Raw genomic sequence first — 18,984 nt, 5'->3', positions numbered from 1 at the left:
CTGAAAGGGGGCCTGAGTGAAAACATTTGGGAACCGCTGCCCTGATACATCCTGCTAGGCATGTCACATCCACACACCACACAGCAACTTTATCAATGACACTACCTGCTCTTGTAAGGCTGAATAACACACATGTCTATGTCATGTAAATGTACCAACAGTATTGACACGACACAACGCCTAAGCTCCTGAGTGGCGCAGGGGTCTAAGGCACTGCATCTCAGTTCAAGAGGCGTCACTACAGTCCCTGGATTGAATCCAGCCTGTATCACATCCGGCCGTGATTGGGAGTCCCATAGGGCGGTGCACAATTGGCCCAGTGTTGTCTGGGTTTGGCCGGGGTAAGTCGTCATTGTAAATAAGAATTTGTTCTTAATTGACTTGCCTAGTTAAATATGTATATATATATATATTATTATTTTTTAAACTAGATATCAATGTATCGACTACACAAGATGATCTGCCCAGGACGGTTCCATGCTATGGCTGTAGGAATACATTTTGATGAAACCCTGATGAAGACTTGCTGTGGAAACGTTGATAAATAGATGACTGCATCGGAGCTACTAGAGTCTGCTGCTTCCTCGTTCTTCTGAAATGGCTGTGGGAATACCCTGAAATGAAAGGACATCTTGCTAGTGACTAAAGTAATGGAAATCAATCCAGTCAATTCAGGCCAGCTCATTAGAGCGATAGTCAACTGATTGATTAGAAATCAGATTGATTGACAGCGCGTGTTGGGAGATGTTATGTAAGTCATGTGGATTGGAACCTTCTGAGGCTTCGGGTGTACAAATGTCACGTTGTATAACACTTCCTGTTAGCTTAAGCCTGACACAAGAGAGAGGAAAAGTCACATGCTGCTGTCACAATGTTAAAGATCTCAAGATCCACTGTAAATTATTTCAGTGAACAGGGTTTGGGTCAATCCCATTCCAGTTCAGTACATTTTACGAAAGTAAGAAATATGTCAATTAAATGGCCTTATTCAATCCTTGAATTGGATTTTCAATTTACCTTGACCTGAATTGAATGAAATTGAATGGGCCCAAACGGAAGCACTTACTTACAGATTCTTAACATAGCAGTATATGAATAGAGGATCGGGGTCACAGTGGATTAAGTTTTGTTGTTTTGGACACGAACACACACAGCGTTTGATGATGGTGGACAATTGTAGTGTGTGTTTCATCAGGGGCTTCTATGGGCCTGTGGGATTACAGATTTCACATGCAGCGTGTGGGAAGGGGGGGGGGGGTGTTACAGCATGTACGTGTGTGTGTCCTACCATGCTGTCTGTCTGTCTCACTGTGTGTGTGTGTGTGTGTGTGTGTGTGTGTGTGTGTGTGTGTGTGTGTGTGTGTGTGTGTGTGTGTGTGTGTGTGTGTGTGTGTGTGTGTGTGTGTGTGTGTGTGTGTGATAACACAGGATGACTCACATTTTTTCTTACAACAATAAACAGAACTCCCCTTGGTGACAATATTTGCTCATATACCTGACAGAGAGAGAGAGAGAGAGAGAGAGAGAGAGAGAGAGAGTTTGTGAGTGAGTGATAACCCCCAGATGAAGAATGATCCGTCTCAGCCAGAGGGAACAGAGAGGGAAGCAGGGATCAGTGGTCACTCAGGTGAGGCGGAGGCATACTGATTATGTCAGAGCAGCAGCCAAACGAGATTAACCTGAACTAGCATAACAGCCACAGATCCACACAGATTCAACTGAACTAGCAGTAGAGCCACAGATCCACACAGATTAACCTGAACTAGCAGAACAGCCACAGATCCACACAGATTAACCTGAACTAGCAGAAGAGCCACAGATCCACACAGATTCAACTGAACTAGCAGTAGAGCCACAGATCCACACAGATTAACCTGAACTAGCAGAAGAGCCACAGATCCACACAGATTCTCCTGGACTAGCAGTAGAGCCACATATCCACACAGATTCTCCTGGACTAACAGTAGAGCCACAAATCCACACAGGTTCTCCTGGACTAGCAGTAGAGCCACAGATCCACACAGATTCTCCTGGACTAGCAGTAGAGCCACAGATCCACGCAGATTCTCCTGGACTAGCAGTAGAGCCTCAGATCCACACAGATTCTCTTGGACTAGCAGTAGAGCCACAGATCCACACAGATTCTCCTGGACTAGCAGTAGAGTCACAGATCCACACAGATTCTCCTGGACGAGCAGTAGACCCTTGGGCTAAATTAAAAAGATGAAAAAATGAAAATGTACATAAGTATTCAGATCCTTTACTCAATACTTTGTTGGAGCATTTTTGGCAGTGATTACAGCATTGGTTATTCTTGGGTATGACACTACAAGCTTGGCACACCTGTATTTGGGGAGTTGTTTCCATTCTTCTCTGCAGATCCTCTCAAGCTCCATCAAGTTGGATGGGGTGCGTTGCTGCACTGCTATTTGCAAGTCGATCCAGAGATGTTTGATCGGGTTCAAGTACGGGCTCTGACTGGGCCACTCAAGGACATTCAGAGACTTGTCCCGAAGCCACTCCTGTGATGTCTTGGCTGTGTACTTAGGGTCGTTGTCCTGTTGTAAGGTGAACCTTCACCCAGGTCTGTGGACCTGAGCACTCTGGAGCAGGTTTTCATCAAGGATCTCTCTGTACTTTTCTCAGTTCATCTTTGCCTAGATCCTGACTAGATTCCCAGTCCCTGCCGCTGAAAAACATATCCACAGCACGATGCTGCCACCACCATGCTTCACTGTAGGGATTGAGCCAGGTTTCCTGCAGACTTGACGCTTGGTATTCAGGCCAAAGAGTTCATTCTTGGTTTCATCAGACCAGAGAATCTTGTTTCTCATGGTCTGAGAGTCTTTAGGTGCCTTTTGGCAAACTCCAAGAGGGCTGTCATGTGCCTTTTATTGAAGAATGGCTTCTGTCTGGACACTCTACCATTAAGGCCTGATTGGTGGAGTGCTTCAGAGATGGTTGTCCTTCTGGAAGTTTCTCCCATCTCCACAGAGGAACTCTGGAGCTCTGTCAGTGACCATCGGGTTCTTGGTCACCTCCCTGACCATGGCAGGTCTGTGTGTGTATTTAAAAACATCGTACACCGGTACAGAAATAATCTTAAGGTTTCCTGTCTTTTAGTTCCCACGATTGCTCAGTTTTGCCGGGCGGCCAGCTCCAGGAAGAGTCTTTGTGGTTCCAAACTTCTTCCATTTAACAATGATGGAGGCCACTGTGTTCTTGGGGACCTTCAATGCTGCAGAAATGTTTTGGTACCCTTCCCCAGATCTGTGCCTCGACACAATGCGGATATTTCCTTTGACCTCATGGCTTGGGTTTTCTATTTGTAGAGGTTCTAACAGTAGAAAAGGAATGAATCCACCAGCCTGCCACATAGAGCTAGAGCTCATAGATTATATTATTTTATAATATTTCACTCCAGAGAGTTATTCTGTCTGTTCTATTAGACAGAAGTAGACAGGATAAATATACCCCTTCTCCCAAGACAATAACAGTCAAATAAACTAATTACATTTAAGTTGAGTATATTGTTAAATAAGATATTTGAGTATTTCAAATAAGGCATTATTATGGATGTTATTGTTGAATATTCTCGAGACTACATTAGAAGAAAAGAATCAAATGTCAAGAAACATGTCTATGTGGTGCCTCTGAAAGGTGCACAGCCAACCATAATAGTTCCTACACTATTTCCTCATTACAAAAGCATTAACAAGAAGGTGTACGTCTTGTAACATTGTCTGACCCTTGCGAGAAGAGCACTTATCGGCCCTCTCTTGAACGCAGCTCTCTCCAACCCATCGTTCCTACACCATTGTCCAATTAGAAATGCATTAAGGAGAGGTTGTAAAAGTGTGTACGTCTGACCCTCAGGAGAAGAGCTCTTATCAGCCCGCTCTTGAACGCAGCTCTCTCAGCTTCGCCTGACTGCAAGCCAGTCTGGTATTGATTTCTCATTGGTTGATTTGTTTAACCACCCAGAGACAGTTGTTGTTGCCTTGTGAGGGAGTCAATTCTGCCTTAACTGCTGCTTGCTACTTCAATTGGGCATTTTACTCTTTACAATACCTGCATTTATTGGGTTGTGACTACAGAGAGGTACATTTCAATGCAGGCACTGTGTAGCTAAAAAATAGTTGAGTTTTGAACAAAATGACTGTATGAGGATATTGAAATATTAATCTCAGTTCACCCAAAACTAAAGTCTTGTGTAATTGGTCAGCTCCTCGATTAGGTTCTGGGTCCAGAAATGTTAAGAGAAGAGATTAAGAGATGCCAGAATGAGGATCAGAACCTGAGCTTCACCTTCTCTTTGAAAGTTACAGGCAAGTCCCATACCCTTCTGAAATTCGAAAGGTGCTTAATACCTGCGAAATCGTGATTTGTCCAAATAATCAGTGATGAAAAACACAGAACTACTGCTGCTCATTAGCTATCGGTGGCCATAGTATAAAGACAGCTCTATGGTACCATGTATGTCTACGTGGTCTGTTCACCAGAGATTATTGACAGATTGTTATTGTTCACGGTCATGATGCTTTCACAAACAAGTATGAAATAACTGTAGTAATTGACTGAGCCGCTCTTGTTGATTCAATATATAAACTAATTTTCATGTAATAACACAAAGCTAAATAAAATACAATCATTACAAATGGTTCAGCTGTAGCAAATCCATTTCCTTTGTACCTCTGCTTTGAATGTGATCTGCAATATTTAAAATAAATATTTAATCCGAACTTTTCTTCCATTGACATGCTCCATTACTTCAAATGGCCTCCTTCCAAGACAGTGTGTGTGTGTGTGTGTGTGTGTGTGTGTGTGTGTGTGTGTGTGTGTGTGTGTGTGTGTGTGTGTGTGTGTGTGTGTGTGTGTGTGTGTGTGTGTGTGTGTGTGTGTGTGTGTGTGTGTGTGTGTGTGTATTTCTGATTTCCTCTGTATCGGTAAGGCCACAATATCCGTCAATGCGGGTGTCAGAATATGCATTTTTATCAAGGACCTCATGTTCCCTTGTCGTTCCTGTGTGGAGACAATCTTGACAGGTGAGGAAGCCAGGCAGTGGAGATGGGTGAGTTGGGGGTGGAAGGGGAGACAAACAGTTAGCCAGCCAGGGAGAGGAGGGAGACAGGGGGAGGTATACAAGGGGCTTTGGTGTGGCCGTGTGGTGACAGGCCGTCTGTCTGTGGTGGGGGAGGTGAGTGAGTAGAGTGTGTGTGTGTGTGTGTGTGTGTGTGTGTGTGTGTGTGTGTGTGTGTGTGTGTGTGTGTGTGTGTGTGTGTGTGTGTGTGTGTGTGTGTGTGTGTGTGTGTGTGTGTGTGTGTGTGTGTTGTATAATGTTTATATCATGGAAGACCCCGATGCAGACAGTGTCGAAGTAACAAACGTTTATTACTAGAATGCACCAGCGACTCCTGTGGCGGGCCGGGCGCAGTGCGCCCTAACCAAGGTTGCCAGGTGCACGGTGTTTTCTCCGGCACATTGGTGCGGCTGGCTTCCGGGTTGGATGCGCGCTGTGTTAAGAAGCAGTGCGGCTGGTTGGGTTGTGTATCGGAGGATGCATGACTTTCATCCTTCGTCTCTCCAGAGCCCGTACGGGAGTTGTAGCGATGAGACAAAATAGTAACTGCTAACAATTGGATACCACGGAATTGGGGAGAAAATGAAAAAGAAAGTAGACATCTTTAGAAATGACTTTCCCAAAACAACAAATTAGCTAACCTTTACAATGGTGACTTCTGTCCCTCAGCCTGCGAGAGATGTATTAAAAACACCACTGAGTTCATAGAATAGTCTGCTTATCTTCACTATGAGTCCTCCTCCTCTCCCTCATAATCCTCTCTCTCCATCTCATCTCCTCATAATCCTCCTCAGTGTCCCCCTCCTCCTCAGTGTCCACATCTTCCTCCTCTGTGTCCTCCTTCCATCCCCTTCCTCCTCTTCCTCATAATTCTCAAATCTCCTCCTCCTCATCCTGCATCCCCTCTTCCTCATAATCATCTTCTTTCTCCTCCTCCTCAGTGTCCACATCTGCTTCCTCCTCTTCCTCATAATCCTCATTCTCTTCCTCATCTTCCTCCTCCTCCTCCTCCTCTTCCTGCACCCCCTCTTCCTCATAATCCTCCTCTTCCTCCCCCTCCTCCTCCTCCACCTCATCCTCCTCCTCAGTGACCCCATCCGCTTCCTCCTCTTCCTCATAATCCTCATTCTCTTCCTCCTTCTCCTCCTCCTCTTCCTGCAGCCCCTCTTCCTCATAATCCTCCTCTTCCTCCCCCTCCTCCTCATCTTCCTCCTCGGAGTCCCCATCCGCTTCCTCCTCTTCCTCATAACCCTCATTCTCTTCCACCTCCTCCTCTTCCTGCACCCCCTCTTCTTCATAATCCTCCTCCTCCTCCCCCTCCTCCTCATCCTCAGAGTCCCCATCCGCTTCCTCCTCTTCCTCATAATCCTCCTCTTCCTCCCCCTCCTCCTCCCCCTCCTCCTCATCTTCCTCCTCAGAGTCCCCATCCGCTTCCTCCTCTTCCTCATAACCCTCATTCTCTTCCTCCTCCTCCTCTTCCTGCACCCCCTCTTCTTCATAATCCTCCTCCTCCTCCTCCTCCTCAGTGTCCCCGTCCGCTTCCTCCTCTTCCTCATAATCCTCATTCTCTTCCTCCTCCTCCTCTTCCTGCACCCCTTCTTCCTCATAATCCTCCTCCTCCTCCTCTCCATCCTCCACCTCTTCCTCATAATCCTCCTCCTCCTCTTCCTCCACCCCCTCTTCCTCTTCTTCCTCATCCTCGGTGTCCTCTTCCTCCTCTTCTTCCTCATCAGAATCCTCACTTTGTAAGGTGGGTTCTGTTTTTGATTTGATGATGTCTAAAACAGTAATGCGGTTTGGGTCCCAGACACAGGTCTCTTCTAAACCACTCTTCACCATGCCACAGTTAGGAGGAACCCAGGCTGAGTCGTAACCTTCGTCATGCCATGTCTTCTGCAAAGGGTGGCTTTGGCGGTCTATTGTTTTCACCTTGCCCACATTGACTTTAACTCTGATGACAACCTTCTGGTGTACAGTGAGGTCCAGGGGGTATCTACTAGCCTTCTCCTGGTCCCGGCTTAGATACACACCCTGCCCCAACATGCCACACTTGGACGGACAAAAACCTTTGGCCATGATTTTCTGTGCAGCCCACCAAGAGGTGCCGTGGTACATGATGTAGATTCTGCCATTCCGTGGCCCTGATAGACCCATTCTTCGTGCCACAGCAGAAGTAGTAAAGTAATCTCCTCTCCACATGGCCATATCCTCCCCAATTTTAAGGAATTCCCTCCCTGACCACAAATAAGTGTGTCAATGCACAATACTGCAGAACTGGACGAGTAAGAAAGGGGAAATTAGTCTGACTAGGTAATATAAATATATAGAAGGAAATAAACTACATCTTACCTACAGCATATCAAAACAGGGTATAAAACAGCTGCAATTTAAAAAGGTTAAGTTGGATAAAATACTCACCAAAAAACGTCCAAGTTATATGGTTCTATATTAGTTAGTTCACTTAATGACAGATCGGTGTGGATCTCTGAAGGGTGATTCAGGTAAAAGTGATTCACCAGACAGATTACTTTATACCAAAGGAAGTTGTTACTGGTAAAAGGAATATAAATAGGAGCTGTCTTCCTTTCGTTGATCAGAGCAGGATGTCTCCTAAATTAGGAAGGGGCAGGCTTTGTTATTTTTACACCACCCCCTTCTCCCTCGCTCTCAAATGGCTGCCTGGTATTTGCACTCAGCACCCGGCTAACCCTTCACTGGCTGTATCTGCCTACTGAAGAGACTGGCTTTATGAATGTGCTTTGAGTGGATTTTGCTAACCAATAAAACTTATCAAATTAATTTGTCTTGTATCCAGAAGTTTTTGCAAATATATTTTTTTTATACAGGATTATTCAAACTGGAGGTAAGGTTTCATCTAAAAGCCTTCTCACACTACAGCCAGCCAGGAATGGGTTTCTCATGGTCACATAAAATTATACTCTTTATAATACAATCAGTGGAGGCTCCTCAGAGGAGGAAGGAGAGGACAATCCTCCTCTGTGAATTTCATAAAATTGGGAAAAATCTAAAAATTATACTTTTTTTAGATAAATCTATACTAAATACATTAACATGTCACCAAATAAATGATTAAAACACACTATTTTGCAATGGAGGTCCACAGTAGACTCAACAGCACTCTGTTGGCTGGCACAATGGTGTACGTAAAAAAATTATGGAGAAGCGATAGAGAGAGAGAAAGAGATATTTTGTCATTTTATTTTCACTATTACTTACACTACCGGTCAAACGTTTTAGAACACCTAGTCATTCAAGGGTTTGTCTTTATTTTTACTATGTTCTACATTGTAGAATAATAGTGAAGACATATAACACATATGGAATCATGTAGTAACAAGAAAAGTGTTAAACAAATCATAATATATTTGAGATTTGAGATTCTTCAAATAGCCACATTTTGCATTGATGACAGCTTTGAAAACTCTTGGCATTCTCGAAAACCAGCTTCACCTGGAATACTTTTCCAACAGTCTTGAAGGAGTTCCCACATATTCTGAGCACTTGTTGCCTACTTTTCCTTCACTCTGCGGCCCAACTCATCCCAAACCATCTCAATTGGGTTGAGGTCGGGGGATTGTGGAGGCCAGGTCATATGATGCAGCACTCCATCACTCTCCTTCTTGGTCAAATAGCCCTTACATGGTGTATTGGATGGTGTATTATGGATGGTGTATTTCTGCAGAATGCTCTGGTATCCATGCTGGTTAAGTGTGCCTTGAATTCTTAATAATTCACAAACAGTGTCACCAGCAAAGCACTCACACACCATAAAACCTCCTCCTCCATTTTGATTTGTTTAACAGTTTTTTTGGTTACTACATGATTCCATATGTGTTATTTCATAGTTTTGATGTCTTCACTATTATTCTACAATGTAGAAAATAATAAAAATTAAGAAAATGGAATGACAAAAAATGAGTAGGTGTTCTAACTGGTAGTGTACTTAGCTAGCAAATGCAGTTTGCTAGTTTAGCCAACTTAATAAACACCCAGCTCAAACAGGGGGATGCTATGTTATCTAGCTGGCTATGGCTATCCAACACAATACTGGAACTCTTCCTTGACAAGGTAAGCTTTTGGTTGAACTATTTCTTGCCACTGGGGCCTGCCGGTGTAACTGCTAAACTGCTTACTGACTGTACACACAGTTCTGCATGATTGTAGTGGGTTTACTAACACATTAGTTTTATTAGCTATGTTGACAATGATGTTACAGCCTACCTACAACAATGTCTCCTCCATGAATGGGGAAGTGGTGTATTTATCCTGGGACACACCGGGCCCAGGTGTTTCCCATGTAGCTGACGACCCTCCCAACTTCGCCCACCGGCATCCTAATAAGGAAAACAAGAGCAAAGAGAGAATACGGCAGACAGAGTGGGAGGGTCGTCAAAGTATCATGTAGTATCCTGATCCATCTCGATGTTACATTGAACTGGGTGAATGGAATATGAATGACAGTCATCCAATACTCTGTCATGGAAATAAGGCCATGCTCATAAAAAAAATGGTCCTCCCTCATCTTCTATGTCAGAGACCGCCACTGGTGTCAATAGATTTATCAACATTATAATGTTGGAGTTCCAAAACATTAAACTTAATCAAGTTTGATTAAGATTATTTGGTTAAAATACTTACAGATCTGGAGTTGTCTAACTGATGTTGATCTAGGATGCAGGTACAGGTAAGAATGTAGTGATGGGCATTTTGTGATGTTTGACCGAAGTTTAAACATTTTGGGTAGCCTTCCACAAGCTTCCCACAATAAGTTGGGTGAATTTTGGCCCATTCCTCCTGACAGAGCTGGTGCAACTGAGTCAGGTTTGTAGGCCTCCTTGCTCGCACATGTTTTTTCAGTTCTGCCCACAAATGTTCTATAAGATTGAGCTCAAGCTTTGTGATGGCCACTCCAATACCCTGACTTTGTTGTCCTTAAGCCATTTTGCCACAACTTTGGAAGTATGCTTGGGGTCATTATCCATTTGGAAGACCCATTTGTGACCATATATTAACTTCCTGACTGATGTCTTGAGATGTTGCTTCAATATATCCACATAATTTTCCTCACTCATGATGCCATCTATTTTGTGAAGTGCACTAGTCCCTCCTGCAGCAAAGCAACATGATGCTGCCTCCCCTGTGCTTCATGGTTGGGACGTTGTTCTTTGGCTTTTAAGCTTTACCCATTTTTGCTGAGTGGGATTCTGGGATTGATTTGCACTTTTCGCACCAAAGTACGTTCTTCTCTAGGAGACAGAATGCGTCTCCTTCCTGAGCGGTATGACGGCTGTGTGGCCCATGGTGTTTATACTTGCATTCTATTGTTTGTACAGATGAACGTGGTACCTTCAGGCATTTGGAAATTGCTCCCAAGGATGAACTAGACTTGTGGAGGTCTACAATTATTTTCTGAAGTCTTGGCTGATTTCTTTTGATTTTCCCATGATGTCAAGCAAAGAGGCACTGAGTGTGAAGGTAGGCCTTGAAATACATCCACAGGTACTCCTCCAATTGACTCAAGTGATGTCAATTAGCCAATCAGAAGCTTCTAAAGCCATGACATCATTTTATGGAATTTTCCAAGCTTTTTAAAGGCACAGTCAACTTAGTATATGTAAACTTCTGACCCACTGGAATTGTGATACAGAGAATTATAAGTTAAATAATCTGTCTGTAAACAATTGTTGGGAAAATTAATTGTGTCATGCACAAAGTAGATGTCCTAACCAACTTGCCAGAATTATAGTTTGTTAACAAGAAATATGTGGAGTGGTTGAAAAACGAGTTTTAATGATTCCAATCTAAGAGTATGTAAACTTCCGACTTCAACTGGATATACAGTATATATATTTCTTATACCTCTCAGATATAGGACAGACACTTCAGAAGAAACTTCCTTTAGATCGTATTTTTGGGACTATCTGAATCTGTTATTCAATGCATTTGTATGGGGCTAACAGCAGTCAAGTCAAATACCATTTTGCATTCATTTTTATTTTTTTATTTTTGGGGTGGATACTTCAAGAGGTCTTAAAATTCCAAATCAAATAGCAAAATGATCCTTGGTATGACCTTCTTAAAACAATTCCACAGTTTAGTAGAGCCCGCCCCCAAGGCTATTATATTGATGTCTGATGTCAGGATGATAATCCCTTTCACTTCTTACCAGACACGTTTAGCATCAAAAGGTCAACAAGTGCAAATATAACTTTATTCTCCTACACAATCATGTTATGCAGACTTATTTCAAACTTCATCATGTGATCTGATCAGGAACAAACGTGGTTTCAAGCGGTCAGGAAAAACTAATGTCCCTAATCCCCCAGATTACAAATATTCAGATTCAGTAGGACAAAAAAACCTTGAAAGATGTTGAGTGCTACAACGGTCTTCTTTAGTTACGCCCATTCAGGAGAGTCAATTCATAGAAGTGCATTTTTGTCCAATTTCCCTCTACACGCCACCTCTCCTTAATTACCTTTGAACTTTTTCAAAAGGAAGCGAGAGGGGACACGGGAGAAAGGACCCAGGATGAGAGCTAATCTAATTAATAAATTGCCATTCTCTTCCTCCCCCTTCTTCTCCTCCTCCTCTCCTTCCACACCTGTTTCCTCATAATCCTCATCCTCCTTTTCTTCCTCATCAGTGTCCTCACTTTGTAAGGTGGGTTCTGTTTTTTATTTGATGATGCCTAAAACAGTCATCCTTTTTGGGTCCCAGACACAGGTCTCTTCTAAACCACTCTTCACCATGCCACAGTTAGGAGGAACCCAGGCTGAGTCGTAGCCTTCGTTATGCCATGTCTTCTGCAAAGGGTGGCTTTGGCGGTCTATTGTTTTCACCTTGCCCACATTGACTTTAACTCTGATGACAACCTTCTGGTGTTCAGTGAGGTCCAGGGGGTATCTACTAGCCTTCTCCAGGTCCCGGCATAGATACACACCCTGCCCCAACATGCCACACTTGGATGGATAAAAAACAATTGGTCAGGATTTTACATATAGTTTTCTCAAAGGTTCCGTGGTACATTTTGTAGACAATGCCATTCCGTAGCCTTGCCAGACAATAAATACACGTCAATAAGCATATCACATTTAAGTTGAGTATATTGTTAAATAAGATATGTGAGTATTTCAAATAAGGCATTATTATGGATGTTATTGTTGAATATTCTCGAGACTACATTAGAAGAAAAGAATCACATGTCAAGTAACATGTCTATGTGGTGTCTCTGAAAGGTGCACAACCAACCATAATAGTTCCTACACTATTTCCTCATTACAAAAGCATTAACAAGAAGTTGTACGTAACATTGTCTGAGCCTTGCTAGAAGAGCACTTATTGGCCCTCTCTTGAACGCAGCTCTCTCCAACCCATCGTTCCTACACCATTGTCCAATTAGAAATGCATTAAGGAGAGGTTGTAAAAGTGTGTACGTCTGACCCTCAGAAGAAGAGCTCTTATCAGCCCGCTCTTGAACGCAGCTCTCTCTGCTTCTCCTGACTGCAAGCCAGTCTGGTATTGATTTCTCATTGGCTGATTTGTTTAACGACCCAGAGGCGGTTGTTATTGCCTTATGAGGGAGTAAATTCTGCCTTAACTGCTGTTTGCTGCTTCGATTGGGCATTTTACTCTTTACAATACCTGCATTTATTGGGTTGTGTCTACAGAGAAGTACATTTCAATGCAGGCACTGTAGCTAAAAATAGTCCAGTTTTGAAAAATGGTAATACTCTACTTGATGTATGGACTGTATGAGGATATTGAAATATTAATCTCAGTTCACCCAAAACTAAAGTCTTGCGTAATGGGTCAGCTGCTCGATTAGATTCTGGGTCCAGAAATGTTAAGAGAAGAGATTAAGAGATGCCAGAATGAGGATCAGAACCTGAGCTTCACCTTCTCTTTGAAAGTTACAGGCAAGTCCCATACCCTTCTGAAATTCGAAAGGTGCTTAATACCTGTGAAATCGTGATTTGTCCAAATAACCAGTGATGAAAAACACAGAACTACTGCTGCTCGTTAGCTATCGGTGGCCATAGTATAAAGACAGCTCTATGGTACCATGTATGTCTACGTGGTCTGTTCACCAGAGATTATTGACAGATTGTTATTGTTCACGGTTGTGATGCTTTCACAAACAAGTATGAAATAACTGTAGTAATTGACTGAGCCGCTCTTGTTGATTCAATATATAAACTAATTTTCATGTAATAACACAAAGCTAAATAAAATACAATCATGACAAATGGGTCAGCTGTAGCAAATCCATTTCCTTAATACATCTGCTTTGAATGGGATCTGCAATACTTTAAATAAATATTTAATCCAACATTTTCTTCCATTGACATGCTCCATTACTTCAAATGGCCTCCTTCCAAAACAGCCTGTGTGCTTGTGTGTGTGTGTGAAGGTGTGGGTGTGTTTGGGTTACAGGTTAGGGTTAGGGTTAAGGTTAAGGTTAAGGTTAGGGGTCAGGGAAATTAGGATTTTGAATGGAAATTAATTGTAAATCATGTTGTGTCTTTGGCTATGCCGGATTAAGTGATACGACATGCTATTCTATAAAACGATTTATCCTTAATTAATATCACCTGATTGAGCTAATCATGTAAATGTAATTAACTAGAGAGTCGGGCACCACAAAATAATATTTATTGAGCTGTTATCATCCGAATAAACTCTTAAATACCTAGTAATATTTTACATCAATAGCAATCAATATCAATTGTCATCTTACTTCAGTCTCATCTGAAAGTTGTAAATTCTTGGTTATCTGCAAGAACCCTGGCTAACAAGTTGAATCAGCAATACAACATTGGGTTTAATCATTTATTTACTAAATACATAACTAATCACACAGAATTACACATACACATAATTAAATCATAACTTGATTACAAATTACGTCATAAAGGAAAACTTCCCTAGCGGGCGGAACAGATATGACAGCTTGTTACACAAAAGAAAAGGGGCTGGGTTGAGTGAAAGATCGGGAAGACTGGGGAACGAAGGGCAAAGCTGTGCTATCGTAAATACAGTATCTTATGCATTCTAAATTACCATTTGGAAAATGCAATAAATATTTACTCTGAGCTGCGCTTCGGTAGGTCGGTGGTAGATGGAAGGCTGTGTTGCCCAACCGAGTCCTTTGAAGAATGTCTCTGGTGATCAATTGGATACGTTGTAGTAACATCATTGTGTGGTATACGGGATACTCTGTCTGTTCCTTCCTAACCTGCGTTTGCAGCTGCGGTTGCTAACTCACCGGCTAGGAGGTATCACTTCTGTAGTGAATAAGAGTTCAAAGTTCATACCATTCGCAACTAAAGCTCACACTGATGTTGGCTTCGTTCTGTAGTTATTATCTGAACCATTCTGACAAAGGACCGTCATCCTACATCCCCGGAGCAGGAAGTTCTATTGTCGTCAAGGGCTTATATAGGAAGGGAGAATAGGGCGTGTTTGAAAGGTTTTATAGCTCATGTCCCTTTTCAGGGCGGGCCACTGATTGATCAGCCCTATCTTATGAAAACCCACATCTCACATTTTAGAAGCTAAAATCACATTTCATCCAATCACAAATAATTTCATATTCAAACATTTAAATTGAATAACAATTCCATGTGAATCCGATAACTCTGATGTGTAGACTTTCCACTGTAGAGTTTATGTCATCTTATCATTGATGAGAATGTCTCAGATGACAACCGAACTGACATCATATTCATTAAGTACCACCGCATATGTTCAATTGATCAGATTACCAGAATATAGTTCATTTCCCCCCACCTTCTGATGTTCCCAGAATCTCTATGTTAACCAAAGGGTTTTGCAAATGTAACCTCAGTAGGGTAGAGAGAGGAAAAAGAGGGGAAGAGGTATTTATGACTGTCATAAACCTACCCCCAGGCCAACGTCATGACAATCCCCATGAAGATAGAAGAACAAAATGTGTGTGTGTGTGTCTGTGTCTGATTGCCTCTGTATCGGTAAGGCCACAATATCCGTCAATGCGGGTGTCAGAATATGCATTTTCATCAAGAACCCCATGTTCCCTCGTCATTCCTGTGTGGAGAAAGTCTTAACAGGTGAGGAAGCCAGGCAGTGGAGATGGGTGAGTTGGGGGTGGAAGGGGAGACAAACCGTTAGCCAGCCAGTGAGAGGAGGGAGACAGGGGTAGGTATACAAGGGGATTTGGCTGTGCTGTGTGGTGACAGGCGGTGTGCGGTGCTGGTGGGTGAGCTAGTAGGCACACGCACACATTGGGAAACACACACACACACACACACATACACACACACAGACGTTTTGGTAACAGCACACTGAGGAAAGCTTTGTCAGCAGTGCTGGAGATGTGTGTCAGCCCTGACCTTAGAGGATGACCACACAGATTAACAGACCAGGGCTGGACATGTTGTTGCATTGTGTGTGTGTTTGTGTGTGTGTCTGTGTGAGTACGTGTTATACAGCTCCCCCACTGTGCAAGGATGGAGAAGGGTTGAATAATGTTTTGTGTTATGATTGTATGTCTGGCTAGATTGTAACACACAGTATAATGTCTGAATACGTAGATAGTCGACAGGCTTAGCTTTGTTTTCAGCCATATTTCTATGGTTGTTAGATTGATGTCTGATGTCAGCATGGTAATAGCTTTTCCACCAAAGGTCAGCAAGTGCAAAAACATGTTTATTATCCTCTGGCTATACAGTACATGTGAAGCACTTGCAGTCTTCTTTCAACTTATATCAAGTATGACGTACCTGACCAGGAACATCTCTGGTTCCCAAAATATGTGTATCATAACCAGAGCCTGGAGTTTTTCCTGGTCAGGCCATTGTGGTCAGGAAAAAAAACGAATGTCCCTAATCATGACCATTATCATGTCTCACACGTGTGGGCCACATGTAAATGAATCACTTTAATGTAAGTAAACATCTACAGAAATTACTTTCCTAAAACAACAAATTAGCTAACATTTTACAATGATGGTGACTTCTGTCCCTCAGCCTGAAAGAGGGAGAGTAGATGTATTAAAAACACCACTGACTTCATAGAATTGTCTGCTTATTTTCACCATGAGTCCTCCTCCTCTTCTTCATAATCCTCCTCAGTGTCCCCATCCACTTTCTCCTCTTCCTCTCCCTCCTCCTCCTCCTCCTCCTCAGTGTCCCCATCCGCTTCCTCCTCTTCCTCTCCCTCCTCATCCTCCTCCTCCTCAGTGTCCCCGTCTGCTTCCTCCTCTCCCTCCACCCCTTCTTTCTCAAAATCCTCCTCCTCCTCCTCCTCTTCATCAACCCCCTCTTCCTCATAATCCTCCTTCTCTCCGTCTCCCTCCACCCCCTCTTCCTCCTCTTCATTCTCCTCCTCAGTGTCCTCTTCATCCTCCTCCTCCTCAGTGTCCTCTTCATCCTCCTACTCCTCAGTGTCCTCTTCATCCTCCCCATCCTCTTCCTCATCAGTGTCCTCACTTTGTAAGGTGGGTTCTGTTTTTGATTTGATGGTGTCTAAAACAGTAATGCGGTTTGGGTCCCAGACACAGGTCTCTTCTAAACCACTCTTCACCATGCCACAGTTAGGAGGAACCCAGGCTGAGTCGTAACCTTCGTCATGCCATGTCTTCTGCAAAGGGTGGCTTTGGCGGTCTATTGTTTTCACCTTGCCCACATTGACTTTAACTTTGATGACAACCTTCTGGTGTTCAGTGAGGTCCAGGGGGTATCTACTAGCCTTCTCCAGGTCCCGGCTTAGATACACACCCTGCCCCAACATGCCACACTTGGACGGACAAAAACCTTTGGCCATGATTTTCTGTGCAGCCCACCAAGAGGTGCCATGGTACATGATGTAGATTCTGCCATTCCGTGGCCCTAATAGACCCATTCTTCGTGCCACAGCAGAAGTAGTAAAGTAATCTCCTCTCCACATGGCCATATCGTCCCCAATTTTAAGGAATTCCCTCCCTGACCACAAATAAGTGTGTCAAAATATATAGAAGGTGTCAGGATTTGGCCAGGGTTGTTCCGGTTTTTGGTCACTAGATGCCCCCATTGTGCTTTTTGACCTTTTGCTTTCCCTTGATCCCCATTATTATTTGCACCTGTGCCTAGTTTCCCCTGATTGTATTTAAACCCTTTGTTTCCCTCAGTTCTTTGCTCTGTGTTTGTATGTTAGCACCCAGCCCTAGTGTTCTGTGTGTTCTTGTTGATCCCGGTGGACGCTCTTGTGGAATTCTGTTTTTTGTTCTTGTTTATTTATTTTTGAGTATCTTTTGAGGCTTTTTGTGCTATACCTACCACCTTGTTGATTTGCCTTTTTGTCTTGGAGGATTACCTTGTGGATTGCCTTGTTCTTGTGGAATTCCTTTTGAGCTTGTGGAGTTACATGTTTTCCTGAAGGACTTCACTTTTTACTTTATTAAATACACCGTCTCAAGTACTGCTGTGTCTGCCTCATCTTCTGGGTTCTGCTGACTATTCGTGGCTCAGTTGGTTAAGTGACTGTTTCTCACACCGGAGACCCGGGTTCGTAACCGGGTCCTGACAGAAGGAAATAAACTACATTTTACCTACAGCATATCAAAACAGGGTATAAAACAGCTGCAATTTGAAAAGGTTAAGTTGGATAAAATACTCACCAAAAAACCAAGTCCAAGTTATATGGTTCTATATTAGTTAGTTCACTTAATGACAGATTGGTGTGGATCTCTGAAGGGTGATTCAGGTAAAAGTGATTCACCAGACAGATTACTTTACACCAAAGGAAGTTGTTACTGGTAAAAGGAATATAAATAGAAGTGATCTGTTTCCCTTTCGTTTTCAGTCATACAGGAAGTCACATGATCAGAGCAGGATGTCTCCTGGCCATATAAGGTAAAAAGGGGCAGTTATTGTGTAATTAGAGTTTACGCCACCCCTGTCTCTATCTCTCTCTCTCTCTCTCTCTCTCAAATGGCTGCCTGGTTTTTGAATTCAGCACGAGACTCACCCTTCACTGGCTGTATCTGCCTACTGAAGAGACTGGCTTTATGGACAACCATAACTTGCACAAACCACTTTTTAAACTTTGTGTTTGTATTTTTTGTGAAAATGTAGTGTGATGTTTCTAATGATACAGGATGTACCATGTCTTAGTCATAAAGGAGGTTATAACAGAGCTGTTTTATCTGGGGAACACATATTGTAATCCTTGTATTTTTAACCAGAATTTAGGACATTGTATTGTAACCAGGGTACAGAGTTTTTCAGCAGACTAAGGCCCAAATGATGAACACTGTATAGTCCCTGTACTGTTCCAGCCAGGGTTGTGTTTCATTATGCAGCCAGCCCTGCGCACTGCGTCTCTTCATAAAGGAGGTGGCAAATGGCCTCTGCAGTAGCTACAGTACTATCCCGGACCGCTATTGTTAACTGGTACAGGATCTCTGCAGACCGCTACAGTGTGTGTGTGTGTGTGTGTGTGCGGGCGTGTGTGTGCGGGCGTGCGCATGCACACCCAAAATTAACATTAGCAAGAGTTCAACTAGAATATAGAAGGCATGTCACACTATGTTCAATTCCAATTCCTTATCATTTCAGCGCCACATGCGTGTCTGTTAGTGTTGATTCCAATCCTCTTTAACACCGACTCCTATCCTGCCACAGTGTCGTCTTAAAGTGCCCTTCACAACCCTAATAAGGAAGCCCACAATGAGGTAACGTCTTAGAAAGAGAGAACTGCTAAGTCCTAATGGGGCCTGTTGTCCCCAGGAGCCACTGGAGAGATGGACAATACTCTACCCTCATATGGCTTTTAGACAGAATAGAAATATGCCTCTGAGATGAACAAAAGTCACCTTCCACAAGTCTCCCACACTCTATTAATCAGTTTAAGATGATTATGTA

At 43.0% G+C, this 18,984-nt stretch overlaps 1 protein-coding gene across 1 annotated transcript; it reads right to left on the bottom strand.

The window, feature by feature from the left end:
• Positions 1-5,953: 5,953 nt before the first annotated feature.
• LOC135528443 (rho GTPase-activating protein 30-like) lies at positions 5,954-17,915 on the bottom strand. Its single transcript, XM_064957532.1, has 3 exons — positions 17,739-17,915; positions 16,521-17,658; positions 5,954-7,325 (listed from the first exon to the last, which is right to left on the bottom strand). Exons 2-3 carry the CDS (start codon positions 17,033-17,035, stop codon positions 5,954-5,956), a joined length of 1,887 nt encoding a protein of 628 aa, XP_064813604.1. The 5' UTR covers positions 17,036-17,658; positions 17,739-17,915.
• Between the last annotated feature and the right edge of the window lie 1,069 nt (positions 17,916-18,984).

The sequence above is a fragment of the Oncorhynchus masou genome, chromosome 5 (assembly GCF_036934945.1).
Source record: "Oncorhynchus masou masou isolate Uvic2021 chromosome 5, UVic_Omas_1.1, whole genome shotgun sequence".
Classification (NCBI taxonomy): domain Eukaryota; kingdom Metazoa; phylum Chordata; class Actinopteri; order Salmoniformes; family Salmonidae; genus Oncorhynchus; species Oncorhynchus masou.
This window is presented reverse-complemented; position numbering and strand designations above follow the sequence as displayed.